The 27,863-nt window shown below is 40.5% G+C and overlaps 3 protein-coding genes and 1 long non-coding RNA gene across 4 annotated transcripts in view; 3 read left to right on the top strand and 1 right to left on the bottom strand.

The window, feature by feature from the left end:
- Positions 1-27,863, top strand: part of LOC145436131 (uncharacterized) — a 186,184-nt gene that overhangs the window by 12,600 nt on the left and 145,721 nt on the right. The gene's annotated exons all lie outside the window — the stretch shown is intronic.
- Positions 1-27,863, bottom strand: part of LOC145436121 (uncharacterized) — a 76,830-nt gene that overhangs the window by 28,576 nt on the left and 20,391 nt on the right. The window contains exon 2 of the mRNA XM_080313403.1: positions 20,587-20,742. Coding sequence (XP_080169529.1) covers positions 20,587-20,742 — 156 coding nt within the window. The remainder of the gene's footprint in view (positions 1-20,586; positions 20,743-27,863) is intronic.
- Positions 40-2,695, top strand: LOC145435407 (sterile alpha motif domain-containing protein 3-like). Its single transcript, XM_080312683.1, has 5 exons — positions 40-244; positions 304-625; positions 736-829; positions 1,801-1,959; positions 2,021-2,695. Exons 1-5 carry the CDS (start codon positions 40-42, stop codon positions 2,234-2,236), a joined length of 996 nt encoding a protein of 331 aa, XP_080168809.1. The 3' UTR covers positions 2,237-2,695.
- LOC145436112 (uncharacterized) lies at positions 2,725-3,370 on the top strand. Its single transcript, XR_013914178.1, has 3 exons — positions 2,725-2,756; positions 2,824-2,950; positions 3,237-3,370. It is a non-coding gene; the product is annotated as an uncharacterized LOC145436112 (long non-coding RNA).

Raw genomic sequence — 27,863 nt, 5'->3', positions numbered from 1 at the left:
AAAACTAATTGTAATTTGTAATTTCAGTCCTAAATAATTATGAGACTTTTAGTTACATTCAATACCAACAACAAGATCATTAATGTGTGCACAAAAGAGGATATACCATCATCTGTTGCACTGAAATGTGATTTGGCGCCCGAACTCTTGAATATTCAGTGTTATGATAAGGAGTTTACTGATTGGGTTGATCTGTCTGATGCTGATGTAAAAGACAATGATCAGATTAGAGTCCTTGTTACGGGTGAGTTTAGGCTTGACTTCAATTATCAATTTTTTCACCTCTATACCCAATTTTCCAAGAAAAAGTACAAAGCGTTTGCGACAGCAGCATCACTAACGACTCCCTAACTGTGGATTCATCTGAACGTGATGTGATGGATGATTCAGTTGAATCATTACTGGATTCATCTGAATCTATTGTGACGAATGATCCAGTGGAATCATCACTTTCACGTTCATACCAACGATGGCCTGTGGTCTACAACGTCCCAACTTTTCCTCAATACCTGGTGCAACGCATCAAACACCTAGTACCTGGTAGCGCTGGCAATATTGTAATTCCATCAAGACTGAGAAAAGAGATCAGGACAATTCTCTTTCAAGATCTTTTACAATATACTTTGTAAGTATAATTCTATTCAATTCATCCATCGTATTTTGTTTTGAAACTCGTGCATGCATTTCGTTAGTTTGGATAGATATCAGGTAACTATATGCCGATCTATCTAACAGGTACCCCACTGCGCGTCAGTATCAAGAAGTATGCTCGGCATTATTAAGAAACTATCCAGTTTTGAAAGACAATAACGAAGAAAATTCCAGCTATGTAAGTCAGCTGCATGTACCTGTAGTCCTGGGCAAATATCCATAATAAACTGTCCTTGCCCATTACAGGTGAATTCCGGACTAATGTATGTTTTCATATCAGCGTATTATACGCACCAATATCGACGGCCGCCAACACATACTAATTGAATTACGTGTTGACGCCCAAACAAATTTCCGCACATTGCCCATGCCTGATATAATCTATTCTTGTTGACGATTTTTGGCGTATGATAAGCTTGCCAAAGAGTCCGGAAGCGCTTTCAATTAGCGAGTCACTGATGTCTGGTGAACAATTAAATACGCGCTGGTATTACGCAGCCTCGGCGACAGTTTTCGCAAATCAAAATGTCCGAACCTGCGCCACCTCGTAACCTCGTAAGTCGGCGCCTATGGTCTCTTTTGTCATGACTATACCTGTACACTGTACGCTGCTTCAATGTATTTCTGAAGGCAATAACCACAATTCCAGAATAACTACAAGATGTTCAATGTTCATTGTTAGGTTTTCAGTTCAATCCACTTTTTGTCAATTCTGCTAAAGTGATTGGCTCCCATCCAGAATACAGTAATTTTCCTCAGTCTTAACAGTTTCTGGCCCTATTTTGCCAAGTATCAGGACTCATACTCGAAATAACTATTCTTCGAAGTTGCAATGAAAAATTGATTCGAGTCGAGTCATTTAACGTATTTAAAAAAAAAGAATTGAGTCAAGTCGAGTCACCCAAAAATCGCGACTTGAGTCCATGCAATGGAACCACCTCAAAACAGCCCTCAAAGTTTGAAAATCGGCATTGTTCCCAACAATCGCTCAACAAAATTGACCATTGTTATGTTCATTGTGACGTGGCACTGCCACTGTTGAAACAATGCCGATTTTCAGACTTTGCGGGCTGTTTAGTTTTTTTTTCTTGGTTTTGGTATTAGTGCCCTCTACAGAGTCGAGTGTAACAATAATTGCAATTTCTTCAGGGCTCGTGGCATATTGCCTTAAAGCAGAAGTTCAATGAATATCGAAGACCGTTACAAGCTAAATTGGTGAATCAGATGAAGCAGAAGTATGGTACAAAACGAAGGAATGTTATTGAGGAAGAAGAAACCAGCAGCTCAAGATGCAAAAGAGCCAGGGTTGTAAGTCCAGTTAATTTTTATCTTGGTTTTGAGATGAGCTAGTTAAATTCTAATTTTCCAGGATAATTTCTGTCCGGATCTTGTCGAAGATCAACACAGCATTGATAATCACATAAAAGATATACAACAAGAAGTTAAAAAGAGGGAGCCAAACCAAGTCACGCTCCTAGACCGAATGAAGAGGACCCACCAACACCGCAGAAATCAGATTTTAGAAGGGGCTCAGTTATCGGAGATACTCCTGACTAGGGCTGGGCAAAATCGAGTACCTGAATGATTCGATTCTGAATCACGTTTTATGCTTCGAGTCGAGTCGAGTATTCGAGTATCACTCATTATGACGTCACAACAGAATGAACTATGTCAAATTTCAAATATGTACCTTTTATGCCACCACAAAGAATATAATGCCTGGCATCCGTTACATTAAAGATACTTTGATATTTTTTCGACCATACCGATTTCATTGCACTTCGTGACAATGTTGTGGAATGATCATGACTTCGGAAATATGTTATTTCCAGTAACGTTCGTAGCTTTGAACAATGTCTCGTATGCTGCGACACGGCCAAACAAGATTTCAAGGCTTCGTCGGTGGAAAATAGCATGAAAACTATAATTCCCGTTAGTAAATTAACTTTCAGTGGCGAGAAGCGTATATTTTGATTACTCGAAAAAATCGTCTTTTACTACTCGACTCGAATCATTAAAATTAATGCTCGATTCAGATTCGAGTACTCGAATCATTGTGCCCAGCCCTACTCCTGACCTATCCATCACTATGGGATGCTCAATGGGTAAGTACAGTAGTCTATAGTATGAATTGTCATTGCTACAGGTGTATCATATTTTATGTATATTAAGATGTTGAAAGAGGCTGAAACCTTGATTGGGTTTGATATTTTGAAGCACACAACACAGAGCCGCTACAATATAGCTCAAGGCAAGATAAAGTGGCCTAAAGTTCCCGAGACTATTCAAGGATTACTTGGTGAGAATATTATTTCATGAAATTGTGTGGCATTGCAAATTTTCCGCTAACAACTTTTTTCGAATGAATTCAAGTGCAGTGGCTCTCTAACTTCTGCCGTTGCGAGGCAATTGTAGAAACTTGTTTGACTTGCGCCGCACTGATAATCGTGGCTTTCACAATAACATTGTCTCGTACCAGCCGGTTACAGTTGGATTCATTTCCGAAAATTACACGCGTTCAAAATAAATATCGGAACACTAGAAGTAATCATCGATGGTTCTAATAACCTGCGTCTGCTTTATAGGTGATGGAGTGGTGGATTGGCGTGCTGGTATACCATCCATGTTTGGAGAAGGATATGACAATTTTCTTCATATTGGAGAGGTAAGCTGTTCGTAGATAGATGATGTATTATGTATAATACACGTTGTTAAAACTAAACAGTTAGTTGATGGTAAACTAACTAAGGTTTTTTTTATTTGATTTTGAAAATTCAGTAGTTGTAGTTCTAGTTCAGTGGTTCTTAACCGGGGGTCCGCGAAGCATTTTCAGGGGGTCCGCGAAGCCTCTAAATTTATAACATAGTTGATAACGTAATTTGTGTTTGTTTTTTTAATTAGGAAAATCACGAGGCCGCCTCGCTTCATTAAAAACTCCAAACTCACATCAACAGAATGGCCGTCTGATATGAAATATCCTGCTGTGAGACTCATTTTAATTGCTAAATTGCCAAGAGCCTACTGATAAAAATATTTTCAAGAAAAGTCATTTTTTGCACGCTCCCGTGGGGTCCGTAACGGTCCAAAAGGGGTCCGAGAAGACAAAAAGGTTGATAACCACTGTTGTAGTTGCTGATTTTGAAAATTCAGTAGTTGTAGTTCTAGTCTGGTTTCTACCTCGCCATCTCATCCGCGTAAGCGGTGTCTTACAAAATTCCTAGAAGTGGCCCGTGCTACAAGTCGACAAATACGGAATGAAAAATAAATAATTCCGGCCCGGTGTAAATGACCATAGTGGTAGACCAGTGTTTCATAACCGAGTCACGAGTCAATTCATATTTCTGATATGCCCTAACAACTTCTACCAATAGAAAGTGTCAAAATTGCTCAATTAAATAGTTTCATAGACCTGGTACAGGCGTCGCATAGCTTTAGTAATGGATTGGAGCTCATGAGATTGAAATATATACTTCATCGTGACTGAAATATATACTTCATTGCGACCAAAGCAGACTGACTTGACAAGATTATTTTTAAATGTATAAATCAAATGAGCAACACTTTGTGACACAAAGTCATGTTTATAACTTGTGCATTGGTAATATAAATTGTCCCATGTACTAAACCTATCTCGATATCATAATGATCTGAAGTCCGAAGATATCATAGTAATATATCTTTCGGGTTTCTATCTCTCCATATCCAACGATGGCCTACAATTTACAATGGAGCCTGCACTTGGATGGAATCGTCTTCTCAAAAAACATTGAAAGTTTTGATGAAGCACTTGCTCTTCTGATCGCAGCTCATTGGATATTTAACATCAAGTTTCAGAAGACTATCAAGCACACTCTCACCTTTATTTCATCATACCTGCTAAAGCTGCCTGGCGTAGAGCTGACAAATTCCGTTGTGAGGACTACCAATATGTTGCCATAAACAATGGAACTGTCATCATAGTTATGTAGGGTTACCATACGGAGGTTCGAGCGGGTCATTCGGAAGTTGATTGTAAGTGCCTACTTTTAATTTTAGTCAACACCACTAAATTTAAGTGAAAAGATGGTAATTCTGGAGTCATCACTCCCATTCAACACCAAAAGTTTTCCAGCAAAAAATAGCAAAATCTGCTGTCATTCTTGATCAACTAACTTTCCTGCATTGGTAAAATTGTCCTCCTTTTTCGATTCCGTAATATGGTAACCCTATAGTAATGACTGTTCGAATATGCCTAATAAAATGCATGAAATGCCATACTTGTATCTTTTTAATTGGATTTGTATTCTGCAGTATTGCATAAAGCAAAGATGTGTGGCAGCTGACAGCTAGGTTGGGGTGGAAGGTATGTCCCCCATATAGGGTGGAGGGTATTACCCCATATAGGGCGGAAGGTAGTCCCCCATATAGGGTGAAGGGTATTCCTCCATATAGGGTGGAAGGTAATCCTCACATAGGGAGGACGGTATTCCCCCATATAGGGTGGAAAGTATTTCCACCATGATGGGGGGTGGAGTTGCATTCCACCAGAAATGGTCAAAATGGTGAACCAGTTTTAATGTAGGAAATCTCCACCTTTTAGATTTACAGTGCATCCTGTTTCTGAGAAAGGTCTTGATACGTTTCAATGTGCTGAAACTGCGCTCGGATTCCGCGGATGAAATCGGGGTGGTCAAAATGATATTCAGAAAGCTAGTTACTGTAGCAAAGTTGATCGAAAGCGAATTTCAACTAGGAATTTTGAAAGTTCACTAGTGGTTTTAATTTCCGAAAAGGATGTGTTAGAATACAAACAAGTCAACTCGCTCTCTAACCGAGCAATGTCGATCATCGGGTAATAACGAGGCACGCTGCGTAGTAGTCCAGAAGGAAAATGAATTTTGTAGGCAGGGAAATTTCTCGGATTTAACAGGGCGAAAGTAACCAACTGGTCACTATTCAGACGATGTTGGATTTGGGACATCAGTATATCGAAACATTCGTAAGCCGCAACAAGCAGGTTTTGCACACTTATCCCACGACGTAAAAGCGCTGTGTCACCAGCGAAGTGTACATTCGCCCGGATATGCGAAATTGCCTCACAAAAATGTGCAATACACTATTGCGCAGTAGTACCATCGGCCATACGCGACTGAAAAGTGCTGTACAGTGTATCGACGTGCATGAAGATGTCACAAAAAAGCTTCAAAAAGAACAAAAATTCTTCGTCTTCCAGGAGTCGTTTAAGCCCCGCCGCTTCACGTATGGAAGTATTATCCCAGACAGGAGAGCTCTCAATCACTGAGAAGCATTCCAGAAGCTCCACCCTACTCTCTGACACTCGTTGCACAACTCTGGATTGGAAGTTCCACCGTGTTGATACGCATCTAGGTAACCGGTGCTTGCATATGTCGCGCAATAGATCAGATCGCTTTGGCGAAACAGAGAAAAAGGAGGAGAACCCTGAAAGATTTGCAAAGAATATCTTGACAGAAGATATTCCTAAGCACATTTTTTTCACTACAAGATTGAGCTGATGCGCGTAGCAATGCAAAAAATGTGCATGCGGGTAAACTTCTTTCATTAAAACTTGTACGCTATGTCGCGATCCGCTAATGACTGCAGCGCCGTCGTAGGTTTGCGCAATAAGTTTCGACTCAACTGAATAGGGCTGTAATGTTTTTTTTAATACGTAAGAAATTCCGACAGCAGTGCGATCGTCAACAGCCACAAAGCTGTGGAATCGTTCGACTGGCATACCAAATTTCGTGAACCGAAAAATCACGACTAGTTGTGACAAACACGTAATGTCAGTTGTTTCGTCAGACTGAATAGATAGAAATTCAGCGTCAACAATCTCGGTAAACAAATGCTGTAGATAGATGTCATATATCGAATCAAGCACATCATTTTGAATAGTCTTTGAGGTACCCTTAGCTACTGTCGCGGTGTCGAGATGTTCGCGCAAAATGCTATCAATGGAAGCCGTGTATTTAATTAGATCCAAAAATACCCCCCTATTGAGAGAGCATTCCTTCTCATCGTGGCCTCGAAGGGGCAATTCATGAACTCCAATAAATTTAATGGCATCAATCACCCGAGAGAGAACATGCCTATTTTTATCTACAAGCTCATTGTGCTTGCAGACTGATACGCGATAACTTTCATTGAGCTGCGACATTACATTTACTCTGCCAAACAATTTATATTTAACTGCACTAGCCATGTGCACTTGGGATTTTTGGTGCGTTTCCAGACGCTCTGACAAATGCTTCAGATCGCGATAACCAATTTTGTTCCAACAAGAGCCACTGCTTCCGGTACCGGCACTGTCGAATAAAAGACAGTAAAAGCAAAACAAGGCGTTTTTATCCTCGCCATAAGTAAGCCATTCATTTTTATCGAAATGCGCTGAAGAAAAGGCACGAGTGCGTTTTCCTCCGGCGTACGATTGGATCAATGGGCAATTTCTAGGCTGATACGGACCTAGTCGCTTTACCTCTAATTTTTGCTCTAAAGGCAGCTGGCTAAACGGCGTACGGAGCAAAGATTCAACACGATTCATGTTCGCACTTGACCTGACTACTTATCTGCAGAAATGGAAATGACTATAAATCGAGAGATTGCGTATGCCTAACTGGAAAGGTCAACGAGTTCGGACACATACGCAATTGTTATCTCATAGATTGGACAAGGAAATGTCATATTGAATCCAAAACATCATTCTGAAGAACTACGGATAGCAGCCTCGGAAATTCGGTCCCGGTACAGCTTGGGAGATTCTGGCCTTGAGGCTGGAGACTGTCACACGACACATACGGCTTACGGTCTATAGTGTCTATATGTCTGCTGCGAAATCGCCTTCGGAAAATATATTACCGAATAAATACGTGGATGAAAGCCGAAAACTTGGTACACTGTTACATGAAATCATCGAGAAGTATAGCCTCATGACCGTTTTCGGTATGGTACACTGTCAAAATTAATACGAACAGATCAACGCCGAATTTTGCGTAATATTTACTGAGGAATCGGCTGATCAAGCGATCAGCTGTTAGCCGCCATCGAAAACGAAACAGCTATCGCGCTTGACAGGGGTTGTAATTGTGAGCAAATGGCCCGAAGGCCACCATTCCACGGTGAAATTGACATTGGAGAATATAAAATAAAACTAAATATTTGAATGCAAACCGAGGATGTTAGTAAACTGTTTCATGATATCATCATCTCATCACCTATCTCAGTATGGAACACAGATACACCGGCTTTTGCGTGAAATCCGCAATGCGTTAGGTAGGCTAAGTGTCAGATCAGCGCACATCTCTACCATACTCGAACTTAATAACGAAATTGCTGCCCTAATCATTGAGTGTCAACCTTGAGACTTGGCACAGCGTTCGATACTAAAATCAAGACATACCATGTAAAAGTTCATGACGGATCTATAGCTAAGGAGCATCGTTAAAATCAATGGAGACCAGTACCGGCTTTGCGTGAAATATGTTTGCGATACATGACCGATCAGCACACACTCGACTTTGGAAACGGAATTACTACCCTAAACTTTGAGTAGAAACCCTGAAACTTAGGACAGTGTTAAATACCACCATCACGACATGACATACCAAGTTTCAAGAATTATCATGGTGTGAAACACCATCAAAATCGACCTGTACCAGCAACGGTCGACTCAACGCATATCACGGTATCCGAGTTCAGATATAGATACGATTGTTACATCACACCTTAGGGGCGAGCAAGCATATTTGCCCCGGTTGCTCGGCCATTTTACGAATAGGAGAGAGTAAAGCAACGTTTCTTAATTGTGCGCAGCTTTGAGAGAATAGATAGTGAAAGCTTGTTATGAGCGCTACCGGGGCAAGCCCCGGCTAGGCATTCACAAAGCGAAAACACAGAAGAGAATTCGATTTTCGCGGAGACTTCGCTATGTATGGGCATTTGCAGGCGAAAGCACAAGAAGAACGCGGGTTTCGCTGTGATCTCGATATATATTGAGCGCTGTGCGTCTATAAATGGTTAAATTGTTATTGAACAGAATTTTAGGTGGGGCAATGCCCCAGTTGCCCTATAGGACGAGCCGCCACTGCGTGCAGCACGCGCGCGGTTAATCAAGCCTGAATTGTTCTGCTGGCAGTCACACACTCTTCACTTCAGTCAGTTGCCTCAAACCGAGATATTAACTTCAGCGACGAAGATTGTTGTTATTTACCAATCATATCTGAATGTGCAATCGTGAATATCACTTATGCCGGAGCCAATTCCACGCCAATGACCATGCATAGAGTGTAGATTGGAAACTTATTTATAAAACATGTCTGCTTTTCTCAATGATCAATGATAATCGCATTGTGCAATCCAAGATGCCATGGCGTGCGATGTTGGGTACTACGAATTCGCTATGGATATTCCTTGCAGGTGCGACAGCAACTTGGTTTTTGCAACTATACAAAATTTGAATCGAACTCGGTTGACAAGATTTATGCGGTGAAGACCCTATATGACTTGAAGGGACCGTATTTGCACTTACTATACTGCACTGATAAATGACCAATTATTAGAGATATAGTCTAGTATTTTGAAAGTGGTTGGTTCTGCGTTGCTGAAACCAACTGGATACTCCTACTGTTTTTATCTCATGTAGACTTGTCTAAGCTACCACAAGAATAATTATGTTGACCATTATGAAGATTTACGAAAAAGATCCATCAATATCGATCAATCAAAAGATATTAAGTGCCAATATGGAAGATATCTCATATCATATCATCAAATGAGTTCGCGAGCCATAAGGTTCGCAACCCCGCTACATAACTAACCGAAATGGCGATAAGCAATGAATAGCAAAAAGGCAGAACACCCCTGCTATAGATCTCAGATATATTACAATTCACAACAGCTAAAGGCTTCGTTCGGATTTGATGAAATCTATATTGGCGGACCAAAGATATCCCAAATATGGACTATCAGCTGGGAAACATATTCCATGTATTTTAACTGTTTGTCAGTTTAACACCTCTTTATGGTTTCCGATTTCAGTATTGACGGGATATTATTCGCGTATTAAATCACGACACATGGCTATACCAGCGTCATTATTTTGTTAATTATCAAAGTATTTATTCATAGTCTATCAGAGGTCCTTCTCAAGATCAACACGCGTAATAAAAGCATCGCTTCGTGCCTGCAATACGGAATTTGGCCATTGCGAAATGAGGAAATGTGCCGCCGTATACACAGGGCCGTAACAGCACTTCGTAAGCCCCCCCCCCCAAAAAAAAAAACCTCCGGCGATACTCTGTTTACCGCTATTCATCATATTCATTGGGAGTTTGTTTGGTGAATAAGCTTTTATCGCCTAAGCGCGCGAAGCACGGACAATTTCTAGAATTCATGATTTCATCGGTCAGTATGATCAGGAATTGACTATATTGTGATCAATTTTTATCTTCTCTCTGCTCACGTAATCAGATTTCCCGGTAGAGCTGAGTGAGGTAAGTTTGAAAAGGTAGGACCACTCAATAATAATTAAACATCTTCGGGCGTATATCCGTTGGCAGGAACGAAACAGCACCTTGTCAGGCCCCTAAAAACGTGGGTCTTAGGCTCCCATAGGGTGATAAAACGACATACCCCCATCACGTTGTTCGCGTTTGTCACGAAATTATCTGTACTGTACTGTGAGCCAGCGCGATGCGCGAAAATGTATGATAAAATCGGTCAATCAGATCGGCGATTGCATATATATTATGCTATCAATTTATTGTCCTCTCTACTCACGTAATTAGATTTACCGGTTAGAGCAGAGGTGGGCAAACTTTTGAGCTCGCGGGCCGCATTCAATATCTGAATCCATTCGCGGGCCGCACTATACCAAATTGGGATTGTAAATCAAAACGCAATATTGGTATTTGATTAGCGAGGACGTGAAGATAATACATAGGCTTATTTAAAGCGATCCAAACATTGCTTTGATGATATCGAACACTCGTCAGAAACCGTGGCGAGATTTCATAGGCTGGTCGACCTCAATAACCAATTTGTCAAAACGATAGAGATGAACGTGGGTTGTCGCGATTCTTAGAACAGGATTGAAATTTATATCTGTGAGCAGTGATCTGTTCATAGATTTACTAATTCCACATTTGGTTCAGTTCCAGGACACACAATGCTGACAGCAGCATAACCATGTTAGCTTCAAACACGCTTCTACTATGTGTAGGTAAAATATAAATAATCTAAACTAATTCTACGCATACAGAGAACGAGTCTACCTAAGACACGCGCGAATCGTTTTTCATAAGCACATCACTGAAATAATTAAAAGTGGAGTGATCAATCTGAAATCACACTCGTGATCCCAATTATGACAATCTCGTTTAGGATGTCTGTGATATCTAGCAGTTGAAACCTTTCAAACTGCGCGGGCTTTTAGATCGGGCTGGCGCGCCAGAATTTAAATATAAAAAAATAACATTGGAAGTATTTACATTAGATCAGTGGTTCTCAAACTTTTTAAGACACGCCACCCCCCTTATGATGGTGAAAGATTTCGCGCGCCACTTATCGCCATATCACAAAACGCAGCAACCAGGATGCTAGCAAACCTAACGGAGAGTTTGATGGCATGGAAAGTTACGACTTTGGATGATAGACTTTGAAATATAATATTGTAACGAACAACAGAGCAATAAGTATGAATAGGATATAAATCTCTCGAAGCGCGATTTTTTTCAGTTGCGCTCAACTTCGCGCCTCCTTCAGATGCTTTCAAGTCCCCAAGGGGGTGCGCCCCCAGTTTGAAAACCTTAGAATTATCATGGTGAAATATACTAAGAAAAAATTTAATCAAGTCGCTGGGTTAATTCGATTTATAGTTCGGATTTCATCATTACTTTCAATAAGTTTCTTTAGACTCTCGCGGGCCGCACAGAACGGTGTGGAGGGCCGCATGCGGCCCGCGGGCCGTAGTTTGCCCACCCCTGGGTTAGAGCTTAGTTTAGGGTTGCCATACGTCCGGAATTTCCCGGACATGTCCGGAATTTCACTGTTCTTACTGCGTCCGGGAGGAATTTCCAAAATATGCCCAAATGTCCGGAATTTTGAAGGCTTGAAAAAAGCTCATAATTTTTTTTATAAATGAACATAAACAAGATTGTTTTTGGGCAGATTCAAGAAATTTTTCTTCGCGCTGCGCGCGATTTAGTATTACATATCTTCGTTTGGATATCGGGACTACCACCCTCTCATAAACTGCAATAAAAATAAAAAATAGCAATTATTTACAGAAATGAGTCTAATTGTAATCGCAATGACAAGGTAACGGTATATTCATAGAGTCGGTTGATGCCGTTTGGATGCTTTATTCAAATATAGTTCGCCTTTATTCTGGGGTTTACGAAGAGGTTGGACGTAATCAGCTTCCAAAATAGGCTGTGAGTATAAATCTGGGCAAATTTGCCGACCATTAAAATTAGTAATCAGCTGGGCAATGCCAAGTTGGAAATGGAGTCGCGACCATAAAAGGTTGGAAACCACCGGGTGTGCGGTGTTTATGTAGCTCAGTGGTGCAGTGCGCACAGGCATTTGGCTGATAAATAATCTTATCGGTGTGACATGATCATTTCATGACGTTACGCTACTTGCATTTTCGAAGTCATCATCCTCCACCAGCTCGACCGCTAACTCTGTGGGGCGGAGATAGGATCAAAATTATATAATAATATATGGAAGAACCAATATTATTGACATAATTCCACAATACGCGAGGGAGATAGCGTAGTGGTGACGATAAGGGCCCACTAACCGGGCGGCCCCGGTACGATTTCCACCGGAGGCTTATCTGGTCTACTTTTCCCCGCCGTAAAAAGCCCAGAAAAAGATCCGACGACAGAAAGCACGCACAAGGAATAGAAAGAACTAAAAAGGGCCGTGGCTTCATAAAATGTCAACATCGAAAAGAAGAAGAACTGTGACGTCGGGCACTATAGGCCCTCATTGTGTCTTATCGCATTGTAGGCCACCTTGCGTGTCTTGTTCAGATAAAAAAAAATATCCCAACGATAAATTATTATCATTATCAATATTGATTATCGATTTTCGAAGAGGATTAGTTCTTCGCACTCTTCTGTAATTCATTCAAATAATTTACGACCAGAGGCATATAGTAAGCCCCCAGAAGTTGCATCGATTACCGTACGGTGGGCCGATCAGTGTTTATTTGTGCGGGAGTGAGGTGAAAAAATGTGGCTTCGGCCGTGGTTACAACTTACAACACACAACCACATAATCCTGAGCCGGATTGTGACCACCTCTAGTCGATAGACAAACCTTTGCTGGTGTGACGTCATATTGATCGACAATGTGCCCGTAACTCATTTAAATTCCGCTAGTGGGCGCTAACGAGCGTCCGAAATTTGGGTCACAAAAATATGGTAACCCTAGCTTAGTTAGGCTTACCGTACGTCCTCTTTTAAGAGGATTTGTCCTCTTTTTTGACTTTTTTGAAAGTGTCCTCGGAGGACGCCTTTTTGTCCTCTTTTTTGAGATTTTGTCCTCTTTTTCGAAAATTTAGGTAAGAATTAGAGCAAAGTGCGAGTGATATGCCGCAAATTAGCACAGAAGTGACGCTCCGGCGGGTATTTCGGAGTGAAAAACGGTGAATTTAGCTCTTAGCGAAAAGATGACGGTTTTTTTAGTCATCCACCTGGAAATGTGGAGAGAAAAACGGTATTTTGAGTTCTGAGCAGAAGTGATGACCTTTTTTTTTTTTTTTTGTCAACCGATGACAAAGTGGGAAAAATTCACCATGTTTTGAGAATTCTACTCCCGTTTTGCAAGTTGAAAATTTCTGAAAAAGTGTCCTCTTCTTGGATTTCCAAAATATGGTAAGCCTAGCTTAGTGCCAGTCACCAGAAGTGTATACATTCAATGCCGAAGCAGGCGAAGAAAGTGCAGGAGAGAAGTGAATGCAGCCGTCTTGACACTACAGTGAGGCGGCACCTTTGATGTACAAAAACTGATCGCTCTCGAATTCAGAAGATCGATTGTTCTCCTTTCCATCGGTCGGCCAGCGAGATTGGTGTCAGCGTAATTAACCAATCAAATTGCGCTAGATCAGTGCTTTTCAACCTATTTGAGCTCCATTCGCACTTTTTTTTGAAAAATATTCTCATTCGCACCAGTCAGTTGAAATTTAGTACACGAAAAGAAAATGAAGAAACGTAGCACTCTTGTATTCGAAGAGCTTCTTGAAGGTACTTATGAGCTTCATTATTGTGCATTCACTTCATTATTGTGGCATTCAGCGTATCGTATTATTGATTAATCCAGCACTAAAATCACTGCAGTAGAAAAATCACAGATATCGTCGTTCTCAAGAAGTTCGTTGCATTTTCCGGGGGTATATCGTGCAGTGATTTCCTTCGAAGCTTGAAGGGCGAACCCAAGAACAATATTCACTCGCAACATAATCACTTTGCCACCAAATGCATAACACACATGTCACGTCACCGCGATGTGAATGTGTTCGCATTTAGAACGCACAAAATACTAAAACTGCGCTGTAAATATTGCATCAGTGTTGCGACTAGCACCTTTGGTTCATTTTCTGCCAACATTCGAAAATATGCTTCTCGTACTAAGGTATGTTAGCCGATTGGATAGTATGGTGGACGTTGAAATCAGAAATACATTGCTATATAAACCCACACAATCCGAGTAATTGATGACTGTTATTTATGGATAAGCTTAGGCTCCATTCACTTCTTATCTATGGAGTACACAAATCAACATATCTTTCAATAAAAACGTTGGGCATCCTTGTGTTGTCAAAGCCAACACTTGCACCTTCTTGAATAATTATTACTTACATAAGATTCAGATTAGCAGTTTAGCACACAGTTATATCGGCCCGGGTAGTTAACTGCGGGCGTGCGGGGTGGCTCTTAGGCCAATCGTACAATATTGGAAAACTGACTGAAATAATGCCAAATTATCGTTACTATCCCAAATATCCTTATACATAAAGAGTAATAAGGTCTAACAGTCTAATTAGGCCTAAATTAGGCAGAAAAAGGAATAAGGCCTAAATTAGGCAGCAAAAGAAATATCGTAAGACATACGGCTTGGTGAATTTGATTTTGCTCTGCAGATGGTGCTCAGGCTATCTGCTCAAGCTAAATCGGTAGAGTTCGGAATATTACGAAGTTTGTAGTACAAAGGCGGCAAGAACACGAACTAGTCAAACTTTTTCTATGGATCAGCAAGCTTAGTGGCATCACCAATATGTTATATATAGGCCTATGCCTTAACGATCTGGACTTAGCCTGGGATCATCGGTCCAAGCTAGAACAGGAAAGCGTGCCTAAGCCTAAATGGTGAAGTTCGCATTACAAACAGGCCATTTCACTGGTCAGTAGATAAACCGCCCACTGACCTAATAATTCGATGTGATGCAAGATAAATAATCATTGGACGTAAGGCACTAATGTGCTTACACTAATTTTATTTTTTTACAGACTCAAATCCTTGGTTATAGGTACACGAGTAAACAACACTTGTTATGGATCTAATGTGCTGATTGTTATAGTCGAAGAAACGCTAAATTCTGCTGTTAACCAACATGAATGTGTGCCAAAATTCCAATATTTTGCATTCAAATATTCCAAATGTCAACACTGGCATCGGCCACTATTACCTACATTCCTGCTAGGTCCGTATAGAACAGAGGTCTCAAACTCAAATGTGCTCGCGGGCCAATTTCATAGTTTTTGATGACGCCGCGGGCCGCAGCATGATCATTATAGGGATTCAATTTATTTTCAAGTATGCCTTGTAGACTGCTGGCATTCCACACACATCGTGGAAATGTGATGTACTATCGTATTATTCTCGCCTGACACGAAAACAAATCTCATTTTTAAATATTTGAATAAAATTGTGGTTGTATTTGGCATAACTTGTAACAATATTGACATACAGACACAATGCAAGGGGCGAAATGCATCATGACATCGTGAAAGCTTTCCCGTTACGATTTTGAAGATAAATAAGATAAGCAGATAAATAACTACATAAAATTATTATATCATAATGAAGAATTGTCCAATCGCCGAACAATCCATTGGTGTTACAGCTGTCGAACGAACTACTTTGTTAATCGCCACATTTAATTGGTGATAATAACATGGATACAGATCCAAGATTTAGCCAAGATGTAACTAACTATTAATCAAGGAGGCAACGAAATGCCAATGGTTGCCATACCGACTTGCTTAGATAGCGAAATCCGCTACGCTACGCTACGCAACGGAGGCTACGACCTTATTACATATTAGTATTCCATAATGACAGTTTGATAGTTCGTTACTTCCATGGATTCACCAACCCACGGCGTTCCAAGTCACAAGTCCTTCTCTAATTTTAACGTTTAAACCGATTCAACTCAAGTCATTTTCATCATACCCCATAGTCAGCCCGAATACAAACGAAAGATAGCGGATATGTCGAACTCTCAATTTCCAGTCACAAATCATCAACGGCTCATGTTTAATCATCGTGAACAGGTAATGTGACATAATAGCCGGTCTGTCACTGCACGGTAGCCTTTGAAAGTGTTGCAATATTGAAGTTTGACGAGTAGTTTATGATTTTTGGGCAGTTTTGGAGTGTATTCCAAGCTCTCAAATCAAAAATTATTATTTGGCGGGTAAATAATGTCGATTACTTGAAAATCCAAAATGCCGAGGCGGGCCGCACAAAATGTCGCGGGCCGCGTGTTTGAGACCTCTGGTATAGAATATCCATACACGGTGGATGTTTCCGAGCAACTGATACCGATTCCACTCCTTCTTTTTTCCAAGCAGTGACGTAATCCTCTCGCGCGGAAATATTCTCTCAAACTTTGCAATATACATTATGCAATACACGCATTGGTAGCGTTCGTCACTTGTGAACTGGAAAGGCCTAGCTACCAACAACTTTCTAGAATTGCTTCCAAGCGACAAAATTTACGGGCTCACTGTACTTAATATCGTGTTAAGTTTATTTGAATTATTCCACGTCGGAAAAAGTGAGAAACATGGACAATTTTCATTCGCACTTATCCGGATTTTTCATTCGCACTATTCGCACCACGCTTGCCGTTCGCACTCATCCGGATTTTTCATTCGCACCATTCGCACCACGCTTGTCATTCGCCCTGAATTTTTTTTCATTCGCACTAGTGCGAACCGTCACACAGGTTGAAAAGCACTGCGCTAGATTATCACGCGGCTTCAACGTGACGTTTCTTCTGCCTGGCTTTTCCAGGTTCGTGAGCACTTGAGCGTGGAGTGATTGTGATGTCATAAGTCATCGGATGTTGTTTACCGCTGCACACTTGAAGTTTGAATTATCGTCCGTACCGGCGAATTGTATTTCCGAGACTGTAGCGATGGAGTGGAATATGAATGAAGTTCTTGTTGAGATCAGTGCAGCAAGAGATAGTTCGGGTTATTTTTGAGATTTGAGATCAGATCAGTCATATTAATTGCTTGTTTGCGTTAGGCTTGTAAAATAGGACATGATATAAATGCTGACTTTGACTTTTCCGTGGCCTGAAGTGTCAGGTTGACGTCAGTGAACAGCGTGATACTTGTCAAGTGCTCTGACCGTTATGCGTACTACGGACTTGTTGATATATATTTTAATGCTAAACCGCGTAAGAGTGTCGTTACCGCACGCCGAATCTTGACGTGTTGTGGTTATGGCTTTGACATCATTTGTTAATGCATTCATTAATGTTGGCTAGGTATATTAACGAAACATGGGATATGCTCAACCAACTATTTTCTCTGTCTGCATTATCTGTGACTGAATGTACAATCGTTACATCGGTTGCCATTTCAACTGTTCAGCCAAATACTACATCTTGTAATATTTTCTGATTAAAATATATGATACTCAATTCAGTTGATCTATGAGTTATTGTATTGCTATATTTAGCCTTTATTTTACGATGGATACTGAAGCCACGAAGTGACTGCGATATGCCCAAATATCCGTATACGTCTGATAGTGAATTGAAAGAAATGCAGCGTTGGCGAAGGCAACAGTTCATAAAATATCGTTCTCTAAGCATTGGTTCAGCCTGCAGCGACAATGTCCTTGATCAGCCGATTATCACTACTAATGATACCTCGCTTTCTGTACATCGAGGAATATGAGGCCAGTGGAATTACCCAGATATCAGAGACCAAGACAAGCCTAAACGTGGGTTTAATCATTCACAATTGGGCTCTGAATGAAGTTAGCGTCCCACACAGTGAGCTGGCTGCTGATGGTAGCTCCGCGTTGCCTTGACCCTATTCTTTCCGCCAAGGCACAGACTTGTTCAATAAACCAGATTTTGTCTGCATTTCAATTCAAGAACAGTAATAGTTGTTTCAAACTTGTCCCGGAAAGAACATCTCTCTGTATCTCGACTGAAATAACTGTGTCGTTTTATGCATTTTATATGACTGTCTGTCTATATTTGACCGGTATTTTGAATGCATGCTCGTGGTGGATTTCATTATAACTAACACGACAATGAAAATATATTGTCAAATTGTGATGTCTTGCAACATAAGTTTAATATATCTGCCAGAAAGCAACAATGATTCAGGTAGCGATAAGGCTGCTGCACACTGGCTTTGCGACACGACTAAAACAGGTGTCGCGCTCACAATCGCGGTTGCGTTCCGCTGCACACTGGGACACCGAGTCGTAACGTAGGCCTATCTGTTCTGTACCAGCTTAATGATTTCGTAACAGAATAGGTTCTTGGTTATTACTATTGAAGAACATATCAAGATACTTCCTACACATATGTGTTTTCTATGTGTACTGACAGCATTTTGCTGATCCTCCGAATTTTGATAAGGAATACACCATAAGAAATAATGCCAATAAGATATTCTCAAATTCGAAAACTCAGTTTATTATTTCAACTCAAGACGCAGATGCACAATATACAGTACCGAAGATACAAAGAATATAAACAAGAAGGTGTCTAATCGTTGAAACGCCCTGACATAGTCCATCAATCAGATATCTTTATAATATATAGGCGTACCGGGGCCTACTCTTCTTGGCCTACCGGTACTTTCGTAATGCCAAGCATTTCAGTGGCATTGGCGGGCTAGCGGTCATGTTCTCTGTTATTCATCTTGTATTGTGAACATATAGTAATTTAATTAACAAATATATCTTCATTTCGTTCATCCATCTTCAAGTTATCAACTTTAGGTTGAATCATTCCTTTTCCGGACTTGTTGGATATCATACAGCGCCCTGAGTCAATACCAAGATAAATTATGCATCTGGTACACGAGAATGTTAAATTAGGAAGTTGAACGATTAGAAAAGATTGCAACAGCACAGTCGAAATACGAGCGCGTGCTTATTTTTTACTGCGACTGAGCCCGCAACTCGCGACAAAGTTGGAATTTTTCAACTTTGTCGGCGAGTTGCGCAGCCCGCTCGCCGACGCTTTGTTGCGTAGTCTGGCGACGCGGTGTGCATGGTTTTGTCACAGACAGGCGCGATTCTCTCGTTTTGTCGTGTCGCGAGAGCCAGTGTGCAGCAGTCTATAGGGTTACTAGCGGTTGTAAGCTGCAGTAGCGAGAGGGTTAATGAACGGCAACTAAAGGGTTAATGACTGCGGCTGAAGTGCGAAAAGTGTATCTTTTGAAGCATCATTTTGACATCGAATGCGCAAAATACGCCTGGCGATCGCTTCCCATTTTGTTGACTGGGTGAAGTGTCTTGAAAACGGGAGGGCCCGTAAATAATGATTAAACATCTTCGGGCGGGCGGACCCGTTGATATGACTTCGTTACACGACGGTATTTCGTGACTTCCAGTCTGCTATATTAAAAAATATAGAATCGCCCAAACGTAGGCTTCTAAACTAAGAGACGCACACGATTTCAAATTGGTATTTCGTCACTGGCATAAATTTTTTCCCAGCGAGATGGTATTTGTCTTGTGAGGTTCAGATTGCAAAGACAGGAACATTCGGCGCCAGTCATTTAGGCGCCTATGGACAATTAAACCTATCTGTATTTTGTATAGCCTATATAACGACGTCTTCGGCTGCATAAGGGCATAGACCTTTTCGGCCAAGCTTTTCTCGCTGCCGTTCGTTTTGACACACTTCTTGAAGTCGCATGTTATACGGCCTAAAACTCGATTGTATGTCTTGGTGGGTCGTGGCGCGGTAATGGCCCAGTACCCAATAATATAGATGAATGGCTACTTGAAATTTTGGAAAAATTGCGTAAATTTTCAAAAAATACTCTATGATTTATGCTACTTCACGAAATAATTTTGGGCCCCCTTCGAGCTCGCCCCCCCCCCCTAATTGGGGGGTTTGGGGTGCGGCAGTTACGGTGGTGCGTATATATATCGTATTATTATCAAAACCTGTTGAAATTTCAAAACGATCTTGGTCCTGTGCTATTTGTAACATTTGGTGTACAACAGTTTGTCTCAAGCAACCGATCACGTTCATCAATACGCGGCTGAAATTAGGATGTGAAATGGGCATATGTATGAATAACTGAAAATGGCGCGTATAACTGCAGATACCATGCCATTTCAAATTCGAAAGTCTCATTCTATAGTATGGATAGACCTTCCTAATGTTATATTTCTTTACCAGATAGAATGACAAATTGAATTATTGATGTACTGGTAAAAGGACCAGAGACCAACGGTAGGATTTCCATTGATATGTTATGATACCGCGCACTGCCCTGCAAATCTTTCCGATGTTGATCGTACTTTCTATAGTTGCGGGCATATGGTACTCAGTAATTCTCTCAAATTTATGAATGAATATTAAATAATATCTAGGTATTTATTATTATCTAAAGGCGTGCCGTCACATACAAAGATGAAATGAGCTGGCAATACCTAATACGTGGGTGGCCGACCAGCTTTTCTTTGAGGTTGTCGCCGTCTTCTTCTTCAAGGTCCACCCATTCAGGTTCACTCACAGGTGATATTGTGTCAATGTCAAGTTCTTCATGAAACTTGACATCTTGAATCTTGCTGGTATGACCCTGAACACTTCAGTGGAGAAGCTTAGATAGATTCTTTAATAGTACAAATACACATATACAAATTCATGAAATATTCATTTCATGATTCAATTGAAATATTTTCATACACACGCCATGAGCTACAGCTCATTGGTCGTACCGGTAGTTGGTGATGGTTTCTCTGTAGCCTCGCCGTGGCTAATCATCAGATATCAATTCTTTTGGGACATGAATTCGTGACCACCAGGGATCTGTGGACATCTTGAAGCACCAAATCAGAGGTTATGTGATGCATCGTGGAATTAGCCCGAGACACTACCCAGAGCAGTGGTTCTCGACCTTTCGCCTTTGCGGACCCCCTTTGGACTGCCCGCGGCTGGACCCCAACGTTTTAGTTCAAATTTAGCTTAGTTATCCTGCAATTGCCATCTGCCTTGTGGAAATGTTAATTGCAGGCTCGATAAACAGCGACAAAGTTATTTTTCTGGAAAATAACTCCATACTATTTGTATAGGAATTGGGTATATTTGTTTTTATTTGAAGGAAAATTCTGTTGCGGAATTTCGTGAAGTACGCAGTCGTGACTTGGAAATTTGAGCGGTCTATTTAATACAGGGGCGGCCAACCTTTTTGATCGACGGGCCACATGAGATTTACGAACCATTACGCGGGTCACTTGGATGTTCATGACTTTTTCTGGTCGTCCGATAGGAACAAACCGGATTAGTTAACGATGAAAACAAGACTTATAGTACTACGCATCAAATTCAGTAACAATTATGTCAGAAAAGTCAATGTACATTTATGTCTTAACCGCGCTATACGCGAAAATTCTTCAAAGTTGATGAAAGAATTCGGTCAATAGCAATGTCACTTGCTCATATTGCGGTCACCTCTAAATACCGCTGGGCTCATTTGACAAGGACACGATTATTCTGCGCTTGGATGTATGAATATCGAGGATTCAGGCGAAGATGCGTGTATCATTTCGTGCCAAGGTTTCATCGTCGACGATCTTTCGGCGAGTGCAGACGCGACGTCACATGTTGGACGACGCGGTTTCTCATAATTGCGAATATAGTCACTATCAGAGTTGGATCAATTACAATATTTTAATTCAATTACAATTACTTCCTTGCATGTTTCAATTACATTAAAATTACAATGACTCAATGCTAAAAATATCAAATTACAATTACAATTACAATTACTGTTAAACATTTAATTAACTACAATTATAATTACAATCACAATTATTTTTAAATATGTAATTGATTCAGTAAAGAGGTGTTTTTTGACAACCGTAGCGACGTAATTAGCAACAATCTCAAGTTATTCATGTTTCATTCCTGGTATATGTAGAATACCCTTTAATTAAAAGCAAATCGAACTTATTCGAACTGTTCCTAATCATGAGTACTGAAAACTACAAGCACAGAAAAATATTTGAAGCTACTGTTAAGAACCAAAGGTTTGAGCGACTAACAGCGAATAGGCTACAGGACAGTCAATGAAATGTAATCAAACGATTAGGCTACTCAGAGCTGGGTCAGGATAATGAAATGTAATTGGTAAGGCGTCAGCGATAAGGATGATATCGATAAGGTGCGTAAAATTAAAATAAGTGCAAAAGGAAAGAACCTCCTGATGACTAAGAATTACAATATTTTGGTTCGCATTTACGTTTTCACTTGCTCGGAAAATGTTAGATTGCATTTGATGAACATTAGGGTGCGAAAAGTTTCTGGCCCCAGTAAATTTGGTCAAGATTGGAGGTAAGATTGGGATAACATCTCTACAAATGTGTGGTCAACTTTGATGAAGCCTTGGTTGGAAACTTCATTTTTTTGCTTTTGTTGCAACAAGCCTCGATACTGGTCAGAGATTAAAAAAACTTTGACCGTGGTGTAGGAAATGGTTCAGCACAGGGTTCAGAAGAGATTATTTGCTGTTCATCCATTTTTGAAATATTAAGATTTAGTTTATCCAACTGGTTCTCTAACTTTTTTAGACACGCCCCCTTTATGACAGTGAATATTTCGTGCCCCCCTTATCGTCATAGACACAATGAAGCCAGAAAGTTAGCAATCCTCACATATAGTTAGATGGTATGGAAGGTTATGACTGTTGATGAGAGAATTCTCCAATACCAAGTTCAGACTATACACCGAGCAATAACCGTAAAACGCTGGTGAATCAGGCCAAGCGCGGAAAAGATTTACCTTCACTGGAGCGTCGCACCCCGTTCAGATGCTGTAAACGCCGCCCAGGGGGCACGCCCTCAGTTTGAGAACCACTGGTTTAGCCTATATTGTAATTCACAAAGTTTTCTGTTGCTACTGAAGTATGGGAAACAGTTTAGCGTGACTGAATTATCTAGTTATAACGCAGCACACATAGAACACCGATGTAAATAGGCTAATTATTACATGTGGTGACTGTTTACTAAGGCCTTAAGGCCCCTCGTCGTCATCCTGGTTCGTACCGCATTTTCACTGGTGCGATGAATAAAAGATTGATTGATTAAATGATTATTTTATGTTGTGATTGTCAGGTTTCAATGAAAATGTAATTGAGATTGTAATTGAGCAAAATCTTGATCAAATTACAATTACATGAAAAAATGTAATTGATTACAATCAGCTCAATTACAAATTACAATTGATCCAACTCTGGTCACTATAAATTATAAATATAAATCTATAAATTGGGTGTCGTTTCAATTTTCAGGAGGGGGATCAATGCCAAATGCAAGAAATCGAGTGACCATAAATCGCGCAAAATGCTAAGAAAAATATTAGGTCAAATAAATCTGCCGTGAAATATTGTACTTGATTTTGGCCTCTGGCTGCGCCAATACGTCTGAACTGATATTTTAGTCATAGACATCCCAAATTTCACGATCAGGCTAATCGAATTTTTGGTTGGCCTTGCGATTTCACAATAAATTACATAGATAATTTATTTACTAATTTCATTTCAAGTATTACGTGACGGGCCACTCAAAACCTTCTCGCGGGTCACGGGTTGGTTGGTCGCCCCTGATGAACGATTGCCGAAAATCCATTTTCGCAAATATAGGTGTTGGCGGATGAATTGATGATGCTTAAGCTTCCGAAAACACCCTTGAGTATGATCGCAATATACATGGCACCAATATTGAGAAACATATTTTAGTGAACATACCAGTGTTGGGATGACTCGAGTCATGACTTGACTCGAGTCAGACTCGAGTCAACTTTTTCGTATGACTTGACTTGACTCGAGTCACGTTGGAAAAATGACTTGACTTGACTTGACTCGGACCTTCAAAGATGTGTATTGACTCGTGACTCGGAGCAAAATTTACGAGTCAATTTCAAGTCATCAAGTAAACGGTGTCAAATAAATCACTGTATCTTGTGTATGTTCGGATTGTTCGAGATACGCCGGTGTCACTTGTGAGAGCAACCAGTCATTCACTGATTGTACGATACACGGATCCTCGATTGTTAGATCACAAATTATTGCCCGTAAACCCAACAATCACAGCTTACGTTTTCATTGTAGTAGCCTAGTACAAAATTAATCTAAATAGCAATGTGTCTCTGTATCTTAGATGGCTCTCAATGCTTACGTTACGCAGTGCTAACCTTTACCAACCATCCTGTATCGAACAATATAGTTTGTGTGTTTATATTCTCACGGATGTGTAGATGTTTAGTGTAGGCTATTTTGCCATATCAATTTGTTTCATCTTCTCGAAGCTTCGTATTAGGACCTATCTTTTTGCTGATAATAACTGATTGTAACATGTAGCTGCACACGTGCACAGTTACCCACGTATGCTATTAGCCGTTCTACGTGTGCGTGAGGGACACAGCGTCTTTTTGTATGTATATTTAACTAGATATTCGTTATTTGATTCAAGATAATTGATCAATTAATCTGTCTTTCACACAGTTAGAAAAATGTAACGACTTTGAATCTTAACTCATATTTCGAAAATTTAAGTTGACTTGAATTTTGACTTGACTCGTGACTTGACTTGACTTGACTCGACTTGACTCGAGTCACCTTCAAAAAACGGGTGACTTGACTTGACTCGAGTCGCCTTTGAAAATCGATTGACTTGACTTGACTCGAGTCAAAATCTGCAATGACTCGAGATGACTCGTGACTCGAAGGTAGTGACTTGATCCCAACACTGGAACATACAACGTCCAGCCTAGTCATTTCTATCTAGCAGCTCATCTTGAAGTTATTCTGGAATGCCGGTTATGCATATCACAGGAGAAAATACATTTTCTCAGACAATTTTTGTTTCAAAACCCCAACAACAAAACATCTTTAAACTGTATTGTGTTTGTATCAGTAGGCTATTGGCAATTTGGCAAGGAAAGTGAGATTTCACAGCAGAATATTCCATCTCAGATGGCCATTTTGTTTATGTCAGTCCTCAGGTTTTAGTAGTAATGAAGCGAAACTGCCTTGTGATTTCTCTGATTAGAAATATTTTATTAAACATTTTGTATTTTGGAGGTTTCGTGGACCCCCTGATGTTTTGCGGGCCCCTAGGGTCCGTGTACCGCCGGTTGAGAACCAATGATCTTGATCCCAACATTTTTTTTGCAAACAACAAAATGTGGAATGTCTTCTGGCCAGAGTTATTCAATTCAGAAATGATACGCGATTTCATGTTAAAGGTCTTCTTGCTATTAATATAGTTATCATCAGATGCCGTGTTAAAAATTAACAACGGATACGGAAAATTTTATTGCAGGCTCTTGGGGTACGAGTTACAGTTTTGCAACACTGTTTATTGAGGTGAAACTTGCTGCAAATAGATCTAGCTATCTTGGCTATTGTCGTTGGAGATCGTTGGGATGATTTAGTGTAGGGGTGTGTAATGTGCAGTATATGAGTTGAGGACTATTTGTTACCTATCATTTCCGTGGCAGGACGTACATATACGTATGCATTGTACATGCGTACTCAACGAAGTGCGCTCACAGAATTATTGAAAGCGAAAAAAACGATGCCAGTTGGATGAAGCCTTCGACAGTTACGTCAAAATGCTTAAATGGCTGGCGCAGAATAGTCCTGTCTTTGCATTCAGACCATCGCGATAAAAATGCGGACCGCACAATTAAAAAATATCGCCCCATGAAAAAGTGCAACTTTCCAATATCACGACGAGACTGACCAAAAGAGTTTTTCTTAGTTTGGCCTGGTACTGCTGAGCGATTTCATTATATTTAGAGTAGCGACAATCTGTACCAGAGGTCACAAAATATAAACATGTTTCAACGAAGTAATTACCGACAATGCACCAGTGTTGGGATCAAGTCACTACCTTCGAGTCACGAGTCATTTCGAGTCATCGCACATTTTGACTCGAGTCAAGTCAAGTCAATCGATTTTCGAAGGTGACTCGAGTCAAGTCAAGTCACTCGATTTTTGGAGGTGACTCGAGTCAAGTCGAGTCAAGTCAAGTCAAGTCACGAGTCAAGTCACAATTCAAGTCAAGTTGCCTTTTCGAAGTATGAGGCATGATTAGGTCATTGCATTTTTCTAGCTGTCTGAAATACAGATTGCGTGGTCATTGATTCTGAACCGATGAACGAATATAGAGTTAAATATACAAGCAAGAAGGCGATATATCGCTCACATATATACATAGAAATGCTAAACCACGGAAGTAATTACATAGCCTCAATTTAGTTTTCAGCTAAAATAGAGACTAGAGAAACGAATTAGTAAGATGCAATACATTACCAATTTACAAATTGGTATGATACTATTCGAGTCTGCGCCAATGGTTGATGACTATATTAACTATATTCGAATTCAATTTCAACGAAACAAGAGGTTTAGCTAAGGTATAAAAACAGAGAACAGAATTATACATTTTGCTATAACTACTATACTAGTTTACGACAGCGTAAGCTGTATGCTTTGATCACTTCATTTGTGGTCAATTTATTGGTGAGAGAACAATGAAGTTTCAGTAAAACGCACGATCATTGAATGAATGGTCGCTTTGACAGGTATATATGTATACAGGTATATATGTGTGGACGATAGTTTGTATTCGCAAATTGTCAATTTACACCACCCTATTGCCATTGAACTAACTTGCAACCAGTACATTAATGAAAAATATAGGAACCACACAAGGATCTATAGTGACGGCTCGAAAAACGACCACGGATGTGGCGCAGGATTCTTTGTCGAGAGTGTTAAGTACTCTTTTAATGTCGCTCTCCCACAACAAGTGTCCGTATTTACTGCGGAGCTTGTCGGGATATTAAAGGGTCTTTTGTGGGCTGAAAACAATCTTCGCCCACAGTGTCAATTAGCTATTTTTTCAGACAGTCTGAGTGCTATTTGGGCCATAGCCAATCGTCAGTATGAGAATTTTTTAATCACTCAAATTATTCTGTCTTGCAGAAATCTGTCGCGGAGCAACATAATTACGCATATTATATGGATTCCCGGGCACAGAGGAGTGGGGCAAAACGAGCAGGCTGATCAGCTAGCCAGAAACGCAGCGTGCCCAACGTCAGCTCGTGAGGTCGAACAAATCTCGCTGTCAATCAAGGAAGTACGACTGCAAATCGCCAAACACTGTGAGCAAAGATGGAATGATGAATTCAAGGACTCAGATGAATATTCGCAATATCGCGAAATATTTGCTTCGCAAACAATCATGCCAAGCTGCAGCATATCTTCACGAAAAATCTCATCAATTCTCATAAGATTGCAAACGGGCCACTGCAGACTCAACTGGCACCTTCGCAGAATCGGGTGTCATGACACGGGTTTATGCGATGCGTGCGATGTCAACGAGACGGTCGACCACTTTTTAATTGATTGCGAACGCTACTCGACCCACCGCGATCACTTGAAGACCACAGCGGCGAATCTAGGCATACCGTTTCAGCTCAAAAAACTGTTATCAGACCCACGGATTTTACTGCCAGTGGCTGAATTCGTTATCCTCACCGGCAGACAGTTGTGACCCTAATGGATTATCAGACTCTTGAGACCTGGTGTAAAAGGCCATAGTAGCCGAACACCATATTTACAATACTAACAACAACAACAGGTTACACCAGCTTTTCGCGAACAATCCGACCACGTGCAAGATAGAGTGATTTTATTGAC

The sequence above is a fragment of the Botryllus schlosseri genome, chromosome 3 (genome assembly GCF_051294905.1).
Source record: "Botryllus schlosseri isolate E-star chromosome 3, Bs_hap1, whole genome shotgun sequence".
Classification (NCBI taxonomy): domain Eukaryota; kingdom Metazoa; phylum Chordata; class Ascidiacea; order Stolidobranchia; family Styelidae; genus Botryllus; species Botryllus schlosseri.
The sequence above is the reverse complement of the archived record's forward strand: the minus strand, read 5'-3'. Positions and strand labels throughout refer to the sequence as shown.